At 50.9% G+C, this 15,221-nt stretch overlaps 2 protein-coding genes across 3 annotated transcripts in view; one reads left to right on the forward strand and one right to left on the reverse strand.

The window, feature by feature from the left end:
* Window positions 1-7,581, forward strand: part of SLC12A5 (solute carrier family 12 member 5) — a 39,788-nt gene extending 32,207 nt beyond the window's left edge. For both annotated transcript variants that reach the window (XM_033186606.1, XM_033186605.1), the window contains exons 19-26: window positions 90-259; window positions 710-841; window positions 2,351-2,458; window positions 3,586-3,708; window positions 3,801-4,000; window positions 4,334-4,348; window positions 4,606-4,739; window positions 4,950-7,581. In XM_033186606.1, coding sequence (XP_033042497.1) covers window positions 90-259; window positions 710-841; window positions 2,351-2,458; window positions 3,586-3,708; window positions 3,801-4,000; window positions 4,334-4,348; window positions 4,606-4,739; window positions 4,950-5,041 — 974 coding nt within the window. In that variant the 3' untranslated portion in view covers window positions 5,042-7,581. The remainder of the gene's footprint in view (window positions 1-89; window positions 260-709; window positions 842-2,350; window positions 2,459-3,585; window positions 3,709-3,800; window positions 4,001-4,333; window positions 4,349-4,605; window positions 4,740-4,949) is intronic.
* A 1,915-nt stretch (window positions 7,582-9,496) lies between these two features.
* Window positions 9,497-15,221, reverse strand: part of NCOA5 (nuclear receptor coactivator 5) — a 28,697-nt gene continuing 22,972 nt past the window's right edge. The window contains 5 exon segments of the mRNA XM_033186608.1: window positions 9,497-10,347; window positions 10,780-10,967; window positions 10,970-11,122; window positions 12,521-12,720; window positions 14,555-14,681. Coding sequence (XP_033042499.1) covers window positions 10,300-10,347; window positions 10,780-10,967; window positions 10,970-11,122; window positions 12,521-12,720; window positions 14,555-14,681 — 716 coding nt within the window. The 3' untranslated portion in view covers window positions 9,497-10,299.

Here is a 15,221-nt window from a genome sequence, read left to right on the forward strand (position 1 = left end):
GGTGCCAGGAGCCCTTGTGGCTGCTGCTGGGTATTGGGAGAACCGGAGTCACTGTTTCCCCCTCTGGCCCTCTCCTCGGCCTCCCTCAGAGCTGGTCCGGGAAACCACAGCTGGCCACTTAGCCCTGCTGGTCACCAAGAACGTTTCCATGTTTCCTGGGAACCCTGAGCGCTTCTCTGAGGGCAGCATCGACGTTTGGTGGATTGTGCACGATGGAGGCATGCTCATGCTGCTGCCCTTCCTGCTGCGGCACCACAAGGTGAGTTGTGTGTGTGAGTGTATGCATGTGTGAGTGTGTGTATGCATGTATGCATTTGTGTGCATATGTGCACAACCGCAGGTCAGACTCATGGGCTCTGGTCAGGGTCAGCTTCCGTGTCCTTCCTCCCCTATAAACTCCTGGGAACAGGATCCGCTGACCTTCTTCATTCTGAGATGTTAGGAACTGATGGTTTCTCCTCTCGCAGGTGCACTGCTGTAAGGAGAGCAATGCTTAGCCCAAGCCAGTGATGCTTTCTTTAACGGGGGACCCTCAGACCTAAGCAGGGAAGATTTTGTAGAGAGTGGCCCTCAAGACAGAGGATTTGGGGTCTGCATGTATGTGTGAGGAGTGGGTGGGAAGAGGGGAAGGGTGAGGGGATGGGGTCTGGCCCTGGATCTCCTCATCACATCTGGGCTGGACCTTTCTGAATCCCTTCACCGCCTGCAGGTCTGGCGAAAGTGCAAGATGCGTATCTTCACTGTGGCCCAGATGGACGACAATAGCATCCAGATGAAGAAGGATCTGACCACATTTCTGTACCATTTACGCATCACCGCGGAGGTCGAGGTGGTGGAGATGGTGAGTCCCCAGGAGACACCACTGGGGTTCCACCTGGCCCTCTTTCCTCTTGGCCCCAGCACCAAGTAGGGCAACTCTAACACCCATCAGCTTATGATGCTAGCTCCCTTCCCCCTGATCCACCTCTTAGCCTCTCACATATTCAGCCATCCCTCTCTTCTCTATAAAAATAGCCATGTCTAGTGCTTATTATATGCCGGGCACTGTTCTATGCACTTTATATGTATATCAATTCCAACAACAACCAATGAGATAGATACAATTATCAGCATTTCCATGTTACAGATTAGGAAGATGAAGTGCAGAGAAGTACAGTTATGCATTCATTGCTTAACAACAGGGGTATGTTCTGAGAAATGTGTTGTGAGGCGATTTTGTTGTGTGAACATCATAGAGTATACCTACACACACCTAGATGGTACAGCCTACTACACACATAGGCTTAGTGCTCTTAGGCTACAAACCTATACAGCATGTTACTGTACTGAGTACTGCAGGCAACAGCAACACAGTGGGAAGTATTTGTTTGTCTAAACATATCTAAAGCCAGGCGCAGTGGCTCACGCCTGTAATCCCAGCACTTTGGGAGGCCGAGACGGGAGGATCACAAGATCAGGAGATCAAGACCATCCTGGCTAACATGGTGAAATCCCGTCTTTACTAAAAAATACAAAAAATATTAGCTGGGCATGGTGGTGGGCACCTGTAGTCCCAGCTGCTTGGGAGGCTGAGGCAGGAGAATGGCGTGAACCCAGGAGGCGGAGCTTGCAGTGAGCCAAGATCGCACCACTGCACTCCAGCCTGGGTGACAGAGTGAGACTCCATCTCAAAAAAAAAAAAAAAAAAAATCTAAACATAGAAAAATTACAGCAAAAATACAGTAATCTTATGGGAAAACCATTTTATATGCTTTATGTGCAGTCTGCCATTGACGCACATACAATGGTGTTATTTGGCATGTGACTGTAATTTGCCCAATAACACACAGTACATGGCAGAGGCAAGATTCAAACCCAGACAGGCTGGCTCCAGAGCCTGTGCCCCTGGTGATTATCCTGTAGAACTTCTTGTTCAACCATCCTCTCAATTCATGTGTCCATCCACCCATCCCTCTGTGTATTCATTAATCTACCTATGTATTCATTGAAGTATTCATTCACTTACTCTCCCATTCATTCTTGCATGTATTCATTCATTGCTTTGTTCCTTTTCTTCTTTCCCATCTCCATTCACCCAGGTGATTAATTAATCCACTCATTCATTAGTTCATCCATTCACATGCCTGGGCTGAGGAGGGAATGAGCTGCCTGCCTTGCAAGAGCATTGCCCTCTCTGCTCCATCCTTGCCTCCTACAACCCTTGATAAAATTAATGATTGGGTAGGGAAGCCCTAGGCTGCCAGAAGGAAGGGGGCCTTCCTTCCTTCCCTTGGCCTTTCACTTGGGCTCAGACCTCATGCTTTCCTCTGTGTCCCTCTCCCGACCCACCAACCCCAACCTCTGTCCACAGCATGAAAGCGACATCTCAGCTTACACCTATGAGAAGACGTTGGTGATGGAGCAGCGCTCCCAGATCCTCAAACAGATGCATTTAACCAAAAACGAGCGGGAGCGGGAGGTGAGGTTGCCCTGGCTGGCCCCTGAGAGCCTCAAATTGCTGCCAGTTCTGGGTCTCAGGTTTAGGATGGCTCAGGGCTGACACTCCTGGCATTTCAACTTCACCCTCATCTCCCTGATTCCCCCAACCACACCTCCTGATGCTGATCTCCCAGATAGCAGGAGTACACACTGCAGCTTCACCACCAACCTCCCAGCCAGGAGGCAGAGGGACTTTGGCATGGGTGACAGATCTGCTCTGTATGTGATTTATGGGGCCTGAGAGAGAAGAGTGGATGCTAAATACATATGGATGATGAGTCCTCAGGGGTGTGGGCTGCCAGTGTGAGGGACAGGGCTCATGTAGAGACCCTCAGAGAGTGGGTAACAGATGGGTGTTTAGGGATATAACTGATGTGTGGGAGTTAGGGGCAAGTCCCCTAGGGTGTAACTGATGGAATCTCAGGGGTAATGGTGATGAGCCCCGCACAGGGTGTGGGTGTAAGATCTTCTAGGTGTGGGTGATGTAGAACCACCAGACTATGGATGAAAGACCCATCCAAGGGAGTGGAGTCCTTGGGAAAATGAGTGGTGCTACCCCAGCTGGGGACAGAAGGGCTCCTGGAGGTGGGTGATAAGTTGCCCAGGGAATGGGTGGCAATCCTACATGTGAGGGTAATAGAACCATGGGTTATGAATCTCCCAGGGCGGGTATTATATTTATCAGAATGTGGTTGATGGATTCTCAGGGGAATGAGTGATGGGTACCACTTTGAGCTGGGAAGGATGGATCCTCCAAGGCTGAGTGTTATCCAAGGGAGGTAGTAAAAATGGTAAAACATGGCATGGCCACTGACCAGTGGACTGCCAGGACTGACATTGGGCCATAGTGCTAGGACACAGCATTGCTGTGCCAAGGTTAACCCTTTTGTTGCCAGATGGTGGGGAGGTCTGGGGTTCTGGAGAGGAGGTGGGGCAGGCAGATCAGTGGTGCAGTAGCTATTTGGTCTCAAATCATAGCAATATTTTAACAACTGGTACAGTTCCAGAAAGTGCATCCTGGCTGAACATCATCTCTAGTGATAGCTCTTTGCAGGGCATGGGTGGTGACTCCCAGCAGAGCTGGCACCAACCTGTGTCACTCCCTAGATCCAGAGTATCACAGATGAGTCACGAGGCTCAATCCGGAGAAAGAATCCAGCCAACACGCGGCTCCGCCTGAACGTCCCAGGAGAGACAGCTGGTGACAGCGAAGAGAAGCCAGAGGAGGAGGTGTGCAGCTGGGGTGGTTTGGCTCCAACCAGTGGGAGCAGAGCCCTTGGCCTCCAAAGGACTCACCTGCCATCTCTTCATTCATCCCTCAGGTGCAGCTGATCCATGATCAGAGTGCTCCCAGCTGCCCCAGCAGCTCTCCATCCCCAGGCGAGGAGCCTGAGGGGGAAGGGGAGACAGATCCTGAGAAGGTGCATCTCACCTGGACCAAGGACAAGTCGGTGGCAGAGAAGAATAAGGGCCCCAGTCCTGTCTCCTCTGAGGGCATCAAGGACTTCTTCAGCATGAAGCCGTACGGGCCTGGGGGCTAAGGGCTGGGGGATGGGAAGAGCTAAAGGGTCTTGCTCCCCATGGCAGAGCAAGAGAACAGAAGGCATCCTGGTCTGTCAGCCTGCAGACCCAGTTCAGACATTGTCTTGGTTTCCCCATCTGAGGACTTAGGGGGTTGGGCCCCGTTGCTAAGGCTCAGAATTCCCAGTTGCAGGCAGCAGAAAGGTGAAGGGTGTGGGGGCTGGCAGAGCAGGACTCAGGGCAGGTGACCATGGCCCCAGCCTCCAAGTGTCTTCCTCTTTTTCTGACTCTGCTCTTTTTCTTTCTCTCTTTGCATCTCTTGTGTTTCCTGAAGAGAGTGGGAGAACCTGTAAGTGCTTCAGCATTTTTTCATTCTCTCTCCTAGGATGGCCAGGGTCCCTACCCTTCTCACTCTATTGTGAACCCCTAATTGGTGCCACGACCTCTGGGATCTCTGAATAGCCCAGCCTGGAGAGGTTTAGGATTGGTGGTCCTGGGCTTGCAAGAACCAGTCCCCAGCAGCCCCAGTTCGGGCTGGAAGGGCGACTGGCTCCAATCTTCTCTATCCTCGGCTCACGCGGTCTCCACTCGTCCTTCCTGCTGCAGGAACCAGTCCAATGTGCGGCGCATGCACACGGCGGTGCGGCTGAACGAGGTCATCGTGAAGAAATCCCGGGACGCCAAGCTTGTTTTGCTCAACATGCCTGGGCCTCCCCGCAACCGCAATGGTGACGAAAACTGTATCCTGGAATTAAAATTGGGGGAAAGAGGGAGGTGGACGTCAGGGAACCTGGGTCCTCTCTCTGGGATGGAAGAGCTGAGCTGTTCCTGCCTCCGGATCAGCACCTCGGACAGGGACACGGGCGCGAGAGGTCCTGTGGCAGCCGAGCGCGACCCCAATTTCGTCGGGAGGGAAGGAGACCTGGTCTTTCTCCTTGACCGGCTTTCAGACATGGAATTCCTCGAGGTCCTCACAGAGCACCTGGACCGGGTGATGCTGGTCCGCGGCGGCGGCCGCGAGGTCATCACCATCTACTCCTGAGAGCCAGGAACTGCCACTCCGGCCCGAGCGCGCCAGGCCCGCGGCTCCGGAGCCCTCGCCGCGCCCCCCGCCGCTGTCACCGTTTACATACAGACCCTGTGCCCGTGTCCTGGCCCCTTATCCCGCTGCCTGAAGCCCGGAGGCCACGCCTGTCGGGGCTGACTCGGAGAGGGCGCCCCGCCGCGCGGAGACCAGAGCTCCTCAGTGCCCGGTTGGCCCGTGGGTCTGCGCTGCCCTTTTTCTAAGGCTGGCCTCGTCTCGCCGAAGGAGACGCTGCAATAAAGGTTCGGAGAAGGCGCGGAAAAGAGAGGAGCTGGGGCCTTGGGGACCCCCAGGTATTCCATGCGGCCCATTCCTCCCCTTCTCACGCCCGCCGCGGTCCTCGCTCTGCGCTCCTCCAGCGCTGCTCCCTGACTCCCGGCGGCCCGGAGGCACGCGGGGTGGGAAGGCCGCGCTCGCCGTCTCCGCCGCCCCTTCTCGCCGAGCCGTGGGGCGCGGGCGGCCGAGCCTATACATAGTGTACAGGAGACATCGCGTGTATTTTTAACGTCCCCATATTTATGTGACTAGAAGCGCAACAGACTTCTCGCCACAGTCGAGCTCTCCCGCTGGGGGCACTGCTGGGAGACGGAGGCCTCGGGAAGCTGAGTTTTCCTTGACGTTCAAGTTTGAGAGCGAAAGTGCTTTAGGCCCAGGCGGGTGTCGTGGTGGTCTCGTTCCCTCGACACCTCCGTCCGGCTCTCGCCTCTTCGCCCTTTCCGCGCACCCTTGGCTTCCCACCCTCCCCTCCAGTCCTTTTCTGAGATGAGGTGAGACAAGGGTCCAACTTTTCCTGGATTCGCCTCCCAGCGGATGTGAGCTTCCACTGCGGCTGCAGAGACGCGCGCAACCTCTTCTCATCGGCTCTTATGCAAGTTGGGGCCAGGATAGGGGAGGGGCGCTCCTCAAGGGGAAGAAACAAAGAGGCCCGCGCCCCACCGAGGAAGCCCCGCCCCGGTGCCTTCGCTGGGGAGCAGGCGTCTCTCCTCAGTTGGCTTGTCGCCTGCTCCCCGTATCCCATGGCTCCTCGCCAAAGACTGAAACTGTGGAGCTGGAGGGCGCCCCCTCCCCGGAGTTTCCTCCCTGGGACAGGTGAGGGAGGAGGGGACCGATTCTGGTTTAGGGGCCGGACCCACTGGGAGGCCCCAGAGCCGCCCGTGATGTTCCCTCCCGTGTCCCCATCTGGCAGCTCCTGCCTCGCCTCGGGGACCCAGCCGCCTTCTCCGTGCCCTGGGGCCGGGCCTCGCTGCTTAGCAGCGGCCTCTAGCTCCGCCTCCCGGGGACCTGGGCCTGAAGGAGGGCTGGCGTCGCACGCGCTTTATCCTTAGCGCCTGTCTGCTCTCCTCTAACCAGGACCCAGGGCCTTTGGCTTCCCCAACTCGTCCTTGGCGCTTCCGCCCCACCAGCCTGGTCTGAGGCGTGCTCTGTCCTTAGAGAAGGCGCGTTGGCCGGGTTCCCTTCCCCTAAGGCACGTTTCTAAGGGGATCAGGCACTGCATGCTCGTTCCAGCACCATCTGGGACTGGGTACAGTACCTCCAGCCCCAGGGCCCTGACCTGCGCACCTAGACAGACATCTCACCCACCTCCCAGAGCTGGGGCCACTGAGTACTCCTGACCTCACCACCTCTTTTCCTTTGAGCCCAAGGCAGAGCTGGAGCTGGCGCCACCCAGAGTCAGGTGTGGCTGGGGTAGGTTTGGAGGTCTGCCCGTTACACCAAGTGCCCTCTGAGATTCGATCAGGGGACTGGATAGATTCTTTCAGGTAATCAGGAAGCTGGAGGTGTTAAGACACCAGCCCCCTGCATCCTTCAGTAGACTTGCCTCTGAGAACCACAGCCAGGTCCTGCCTTCTGGGGACCTGAATATTTCAGAGCTGATGTGGTGGGCTGTGCAGAAGGGGGCTGTATCAACATCAATTAGGGAACCAAAGTTGCACTATCTGGGCCCAGATTGTCTGGTTGGCAAGAGCAAAGTTTCCGTTGATGAGACAGACATCCCACAACAAAAACCCAAGTTTTCTGTGCTACATGTGCAATATTTGTTATGAATGTTATCACAAGTCATTCATCAAGTTATCTTTATAATCACTGTAGTTAGATGTTTCATGTCCATTCAAGTGACTTTTATTCTGAGTGCAATATTTCAATAGCTTTGTAGTGATAACTAGTGTTGCTTTTGTTTTAGACGATCTATGTGCAGGGCAATGCAATGAAGTTGAAAACCCTTGTAAATAGGAGAGGTTGCAAACCAAATCAAGAGTATTTATTACTATTATTACTATTATTATTAGGCCTGCCTTTAATTTTCAGTGTAAGTGTTCAGTATTCCGCATCCTGCCTCAGTATTGATCTTGTGTTCTTTGTGCCAATATGAAAGGGAGAGGTTGGTTCTTTCCTTTCTTGTTGAATGCTCCCATTTAATGCTTTATGGCTTTTACTGTATTACTTTTTTAGACTCCCGTCTGCACAAAATGCAATAAAAATAATTTTATTATACCCTTCATGGCCTGAGATGTGCTGTTTAGACACTCCAGGGGGCCCTTCAGGAGGACCCCACACTCTTAAATCAAAAACACTGATGCCCCACTGACAGAAAAGATGGGCTAATGGTCCAGGTCTGGTGATCTAATTTATCTATCAATAGCTCTGGGGCCCTGGCCTGGAGGGCAGTACTAATATCATCTCCTAAGAGACTGGCAGGCACTTACTAGGTGTCAGGCCGCACTGGCATCTTCTAGGAGGTAGTGAGCACTTTCTAAGTATAGGTGTCAGGCTGCACTGATATTCCCCAAGAGGCAGTAAGCACTTACTGGTGAGGCTCAGTGCTCTCGGCACGTTGGTCCTAACCCACCGGAGGCCTATGCCACCCACTTCACCACACCCAACCCAAGCTATTAAATGCTCTTCAAGGCTCCTTCAGGTTCTATGAATTCTGCCAACTCCTTGCACAATGGGTAGAACAGAGGGTGGCAACTGAGACAAAATGCAAACAGGAAGTGCCCCCCGACCAATGGCCACCAACCACAAATGGTCTCATCACATCCTGTTTTCCTTTCCTAGAATAAGAGGATAAGGCTGCTGACATAATGAATGTCTACCAGAAGCAGGATGTTGAACACAGCACTGTAATTAGCCAATAGGGTTTTGCTCTGGACTGTTTAATTAAAGCCTCTGACTAGGTGAGCCACCTATGAAGAGAAGGCAGGGTTCAAAGAGGTTTGAGGCCGGATCATATGCTGAGGACAAGAGGGGAACAGACAAGAGTCCTCGAGACAGGAGCCCTCACCTCTGACTTGGGGAAAGCATCCTGCAAAGAGCATATTCACATCCAAGAAAGATGAACATAGCTTTTACTTTTTTCATTTTAATTAAAAAGTAATCATTTCATTTTATTAACAACACAAGAGTTCCAAAGAGGAAAAAACAAAAAACCACTATATAACACAAACAGGTCAGAACATAAAATGCTGCCATTTGGGGACCTTGAATTTTGAAACCATTGTTTATTTAACCACTGGCAGGGACTCAGCTGAAGTCGCTGCTCCCCCTCACCCCTGCTAGAGGACCTCGAGATTGATCCACAGGGCTCTACTGAGCATAAACCCTGGGGGGAGGGCAGTTTCCTGGGGCTCCATTTAGAACCACAGCCAGAAGCCCTCCCTCTAACAATTTCATTCTGGTGCAAAAGTCATGAACAGCCGCCTATCTCGAGAACATGTCCAGCTACCAGAAGTCTGACATCAAAGTGGTCCCTACCTCCTGCTGCTCAGGAAACAGAGTAAGAGTCTAGACAAAAACAAGAGCCTGGGGTTTTGAGCCAAAAGCCCAAAACAAATCACTGAAGAAACAACGGGTGTTCATGGCCAGAGTCTCAGAATCGACTCCATGGAAGTGCCGCTGGAGAGGGGGATGCTGACAGAACTGGTAAGGGGGAAAAGTGGTGGGGCCCAGATTCACAGTTTGTGGTAACTGCTGCTGACTGGAGCTGTTCAGTTCATTGGAGATCTTCCAATGAAATGAAAACAAAAAAGAAAAGAGAAAAAAAACAAAAAACAACCTTGGCTCAGGGAGAAAAATTCTTTTTTCTGTGGCTGCCATGGCCATTCCTCAATAATCCAGAGTGGCTGATTTATGAATCCTCAAGCAGACCCCAAACCTGTGGGGTGAGAGTATGATGACACTGTGCCTGCCAAGGCCAGTTTGCTTTTCTTCAACTCTAGGCAGGAGTTGCAGGCAGGAGCTTGAGCTCTGGTCGATGTGTATGAAGCTGGAAAGTCCTGGTAGGTTCACAATGAACAAAGGTGATGCCTACTGACATGACAAATGCCATTCCATACTTGGCTAGCTGGGCCTGGCTCCAAATCCAGTAGATACAGGGACTGGAGAAACCCCATCAAATATAAGCCCAGACACCTGTACTGCCCCAGTGACCCCCGGAGATATTTATTTTCTACAAAAAACAAAACAAAAAAAAGATACAGCCCCAAATGCAGTATAAACTTTGTAAGGAATAAGCAACACAGCCTTGGGCAGAAGAGAGAGCAGGTGGTAGAAACTGATGACACTCGATGCCGGCCTGGGAGCGCAGAGAACATCCTCCAAACAGCTCTATTTAGAACACAGTAGTGGGAGGAGGCCAGGGGATGAGGGGACTGGGAAGAGTTGAAAGATTTAGCCTCAGTAATGCCTCTGGTAAGATCCCATGGGGGCCTGTGGCTGCCCCATCTGTGCCGTGGTCTGGCTAACCAGGTGGGAGAGAGCAGGGCCACTCTGGATCAGGGTATCCAGAGCCTTCTGTACACTTGGATTGTCAAAGTTGATACCTGTGGAAGACACGGGCCTCTGGCTAGCCATGTTGCTAGCAGGTGCCAGGCGACTGGAAGGCTGGCCAAAAAGCCCCTGGGAAGGAGCCCCAGGTCTGGGGCCCATGTTCTGAGCAGATCCTCCCTGTCCCAAAATGCTTGGAGGCTGATTGCCAGAGGCCTGTGATCTTTGTTGAGGCTGGCTGTTTGGTGCTGTGGAAAAATTCTGGTTTGGGGTGTTTCCGGCAGCAACCGAGGGGGATGCAGAGCTGCTATTGGCCGTCACCGTGCCACTATTGAAGAGGCTGAGGATTTTGGCCTGAAGCTCTTGCTGGGAGGTGGGGGGTGCAGATGGAGTGGGTGTAGCAGAGGGGAGCACTTGGCCGCTCTGGAGCGGTTGGGAGCTTGGCTGTGTCTTCAGCGAGGCACCCGAGGTCGCCCCGAGTGGTTGGCGGGAAATCGGGCCTGGAAGACAGAAGAGGGAGGTATCTGGTTCAAAGTACCCCCCAAGGGCAGGAGGCCTAGCAGCCAAAGGAAGAACAACAATCACTGAGTCACATCAATCATACAGTACACAGACTATAACATCAATTTTCCAAAGAGGCCGCTTCATATGTGCTGCTTACAGAAAACAATAGGCTAGTTCCCCTAGAGAACTGCTAAAAAACAAAAGGGCATCCATCCTGGCTACCAGGGAGCCAGCAATACTAGTCAATCCACCACATTAACTACAGGGATCAGCATTCAGTACCCAAATATAAAGTTATTATTAACATTATATTAGCATGGATGGCCCAAGGGATGGACTTATTTCCCTTACCCACTCCAAAGAGCCCTGGGCCTGACACCCTCCCAACAGAGCCTGGGGATTAGAGAAATGCAGAGTCAGAACTTCACCTCGGCCCTGCCACGTAGCTCACCAGGCAGAGAGTCGGTGCTGCTCCTCATTAGCCGCTCCTTCCGCTCTCGCAGGTAGTTGATGATCTTGTCAGTCTCTTCAGCAGTGAGGTACCTGTTGTCTGCCAGCAGGTTAATGAGACTCTGGATGGCTGGAGGGTGGCCCCCGCGCACTCCCTCCTCAGGGCTCCTCTCTCTCTTTCCTGCAGGATGGCTTCATCGGCCATCTTGGCTGCCTGTCTGGCAATCTCCTCACGTTCCTTCTCCCGGCACTCATTCTTGTAGCGCTCATAATTTCTGGCCACCAGCACCATGGCATCTGCCTGGGGCATGTTGCGATGCTCTGTAGGAGGAAATGACATGAATTATTTTCTTCCATGACATATTGAAGTGCCCACCTGCTGCACTCTGTCAAGTCTTTCCTAACCTCATACCAGCAAGAAAATAATTTTGGTGACAAAAAGCCTTGAGATTGAGAGTGGGGTGGTGTGGGGAGAGAGATGAAGGGCAGGAAGGGAAGTGAATGAATACCTTTGGTGGGGACATGCACCTTTGTATACAGCTGGTTCTTTGGGGGAATTCCTAGATCACAGACTTGTAGTAAAAACCAAAGAAACATGACAGCCTCCCGCAGATTCAAACAGACCATGCGGGGAACAGCCACGGGAGGCAGGCCCAACAGGCTCTAGACCAGCAGCAGGAGGCCAACAGGCCCCTCTGGAAAGACGGGCTCTCCACTGTGCTCCTCAGGACAGAGCCGGCCTACTATTTTTTAATTCAGCAGTTCAAAAGTCATGGATTAAGATCAAACTGTGACCCTAAATAACCTCCACTCCTCACCCATGGGCAACATGGTTTACTGGGTAGTGAGAGGACTCCTCAGAACTTCTGTCCTCACACATCTTGAGGACTATTCCTCAGACAAATGACCCACTGGAGATCCTTATGTAATTGTATGGTTATGGGGGTAAAGGGTGAAGCAAACAGAGATCCTGAGTATAGTGGGGAAAGGGTTAAGTCTGTGCTGTAAGAGCAAGGAGCAGGGTTTCAGCTGGTGGAGTCTTAATCCTCTGGGCTCAATGCATGAAAAGCTACTTCTGAAAAGGACTTCGAGAACTGGGCCTGGGCCTCTATAGGGTCAGGGCCTCTTAGTCCCTCTGGTTACTTCTCATGGTCCCTTTGGTTACTTCTCCAGCACACTTACAAAAAGGACCCCAAATGCCTATTATATTCTCTGTCCTCCATTAGAAAGCTGGGCGAAGCAAGGACTTTGTCACATTCAGCGGAGTACATGACAGAGGTGTGCTGGAGCCAGATCTCAGTGGCAAGAGCCAACTGTGTACATTTCTTTCCAACTCTCCCTTCAGTGACTTTATGTTGGTGGCTTGAACTGAAACATGGTGGAGTATTTACACCATGGAGATTAGCAAATGTTATAAATGCCCTCCCCTCACACTGGAACTTGTTGTTAAACGTGTGCCAGCACACCACTGTATATACCTAGGGGCTAAGTATAGTGTAACAGAGAGCCAGGCTCAGAACTGTATCCACTAAGAAACTATCAGATAAATAAATGACTACGCAAGACTCTTCCATGGTACTTAAGAGAGGGGCCCTACCATATATGAACTGAGATTTAAGAGTCATTTGCCCAAAACCTGCTTCTTCTGAGTAGGGCATAAATGACTAATAATGGACTAGTGACTACCTCTGGTATTTTGACCCACTTGGGCCTCTGTACCTTGCGGGGTTCCAAACATGATGTTGACTGTGCAAGAGCGGTGAATCTGGTGTTGCTGGGTGATGACAATAGCAAAAGGAGAACCTCCCCTGCTAACATCCTCCAAGGCTTGCGACAATGACACCTCTGTGTTAAGGAAGATCAAGTCCACTACCATGCCCAGGTCTCGCACCTTCCGCCCCACAGACTCAGCATAGTCTCTGTAAAAACAAGTAAGATCTAGGTGAGTGACCAACTCCAAATCTGCATTGTTGTGTCTCAAGCCAGTTGTGTGTGTTCCTATCGAGAACTCAAACCCTAGTCTACCCCACTGCCATATTGAGGATCCAAGGATCTAGACCAATACTCTCTCTCTACCCCGGCTCAGAACGGCTGTGACTTGCATGAGGTCACAAGAGAAGTTGCCATTAGCACAGTATGATACCCAGGTCCCTCTCTTGATTCTGTAGTCCAGTGGTCCTTCCTTAACACCATCCTCCTCCCTAAGACTTGTGGCACTTATCTCTTCTTGGGTAGGCTGCATAATACAGTGGGAAAATCATGGGCTTTAACGGTAGAAACATGGGTATGGATCCCGGTCCTTAACATTTATTTGCAAAGTTGTGAAGCTTAAGCAAGTCCATTTATCTCTTACAAACATCAGTTTCTTTACTAATAAAACAAGAGTAACATGGCTCAGTTCGTATGTCATTTCTTTCACCTTCCCTCCAATCTAAATTAGATCTCTGATATTCTCTTCTCCTAGGACTCATCACCTGTATGCTTTTATTACCTGCCCCGTTAGGGTGTAAGCTCCACCAGTGGAATGAGGCTATACAGCCCCAGTACCTGCCATCTACTATACATAGAAAAGATTTGCTGAATGAATACTCATTTTATATGATTACTGTGAAGATTAAAAATAATTTATGTAAGGCGCCTAGTATGGGGTAGTACATAAAGTAGGTGCTCAAAAAATAACAGCTATTATCATGTGTCCAAAAACAGCTCTCTAGAGTTAAAAGCAGCATCTATCACTGAACAAGACAGCCAAGAGCCTGTGAACTCTGCCGACTGCTTGGTGTCTCAACACCTATTTCCCTAGTCACTGCCTTGAAATTAGCTCTTTAACCCCAAACTGCTAGAAAATACATGAAGTTATTTACTTAGTAGCACCTGGGGAAAGGGAACATAGCTACAGGCAAGCCTGTAAGCTGCTATACTCCCTTCTGCTTCTCTGCTCTGCCTCTTCAGGGAGAAAATGTAAAACAGGGATGCAGTGAAACAATGCTATGAGCCCTAGCTTGGTAACGTGGTCATCTAACAGTTCTGCAAGGCCATGGCACTTCACAAAGACTTGGTTCTTGGCTGACAAATGCAGAGACGTGTCTCCCAAAGTATTGGGCATTTGGGTTATCCCATGAAGGGGTTATATACTACTCTGCTTGACCACTGCCTACACTCTCTTCCTTCCACTCTCAGTCTGCACGGTTCCACAGGGCTAATCCCACCTCTAGCTCTTGGGATGGGAACATGACTTAGCCCTGGCTAATCAGAACATCTAGCGCCCCTGCCAAAGTGACAAGCTCAGGGATGGGAAAGTGAGTCAAGTCAATCTAAGAAGAATTGCAGAACTTCAGGTGGAAACACTGGGAAAGAAAAGCTCTCTTTCCACTTGGGTTGCTATGCTAAGAAGACACACGTTTAGGGCCAGCGCCATTCTGCCTCTTCAAGCACAAAATCTGCCCGAGAACAAAGGCAAATCTGAGGAAACCAGTGCTTAGAGACTAACACAGAGACCAAGTCTTGATGACATGGTCTGACCCTTGATGTGGCCGTGCCTCAACTTCCCAGTTACTTTCTGCTTAAATGAAAAATGTCCCTTTTGGGCTCAATTTGAATTGAGTTTTCTGTCACCTATAACTGAAAGAACCCTGACTAACAAAGCACAGCAATGCAAGAATACACAGCTCAAATTCAATGAATAGAGGTGCTAAACAGGGGCCTGAATTTCTCTCTTTTCCTTACTGGGGAGAAATATTTAAGGGTTCTTACTTTGTCTGTTTGTTGACGACAATCACAGAACAATCAACGGGCCTTTCCGCATCAAAGCGTCTCTGGATTTCCTCAAAATATTGACGATAAAGCTCTTCTCTACGCCGTTCCTCACGTTTCAAACGCTCTGCAAGACACCACCAGGGTAAACTGAAATAAGGACTGGACCCTTCTATAAAAACAAGCCACAGGCCTCATTTTAAATCCTGAGCTACTTGTAGGCAAAGGTCATCTCTGAATCAATCCTTTGGTCTATCTCCTAAGAATAGCCAGCATTAGTATTTTTTACTATTAAAAATTAACCAAAATGTTATGGCTGGATTAAAGGGCACGGCCATTTTTTTTTTGAGATGGAGTCTTGCTCTGTTACCCAGGCTGGAGCGCAGTGGTGCGATCTCAGCTCACAGAAACCTCCGCCTCCTGGGTTCAAGCAATTCTCCTGCCTTAGCCTCCTGAGTAGCTGGGATTACAGGCGCCTGCCACCATGCCCAGCTAATTTTTGTATTTTTAGTAGAGACGGGGTTTCACCATGTTGGTCAGGCTGGTCTCGAACCCCTGATCTCATGATCTACCCACCTCGGCCTCCCAAAGTGCTGGGATTACAGGCATGAGCCACTGCGCCCAGCCCAGGGCATGGCCATTTTAATGCTGCATCTGATACTTACTG

This window comes from Trachypithecus francoisi, unplaced genomic scaffold, assembly GCF_009764315.1.
Source record: "Trachypithecus francoisi isolate TF-2019V2 unplaced genomic scaffold, Tfra_2.0 Lachesis_group21, whole genome shotgun sequence".
Taxonomy (NCBI): Eukaryota; Metazoa; Chordata; class Mammalia; order Primates; family Cercopithecidae; genus Trachypithecus; species Trachypithecus francoisi.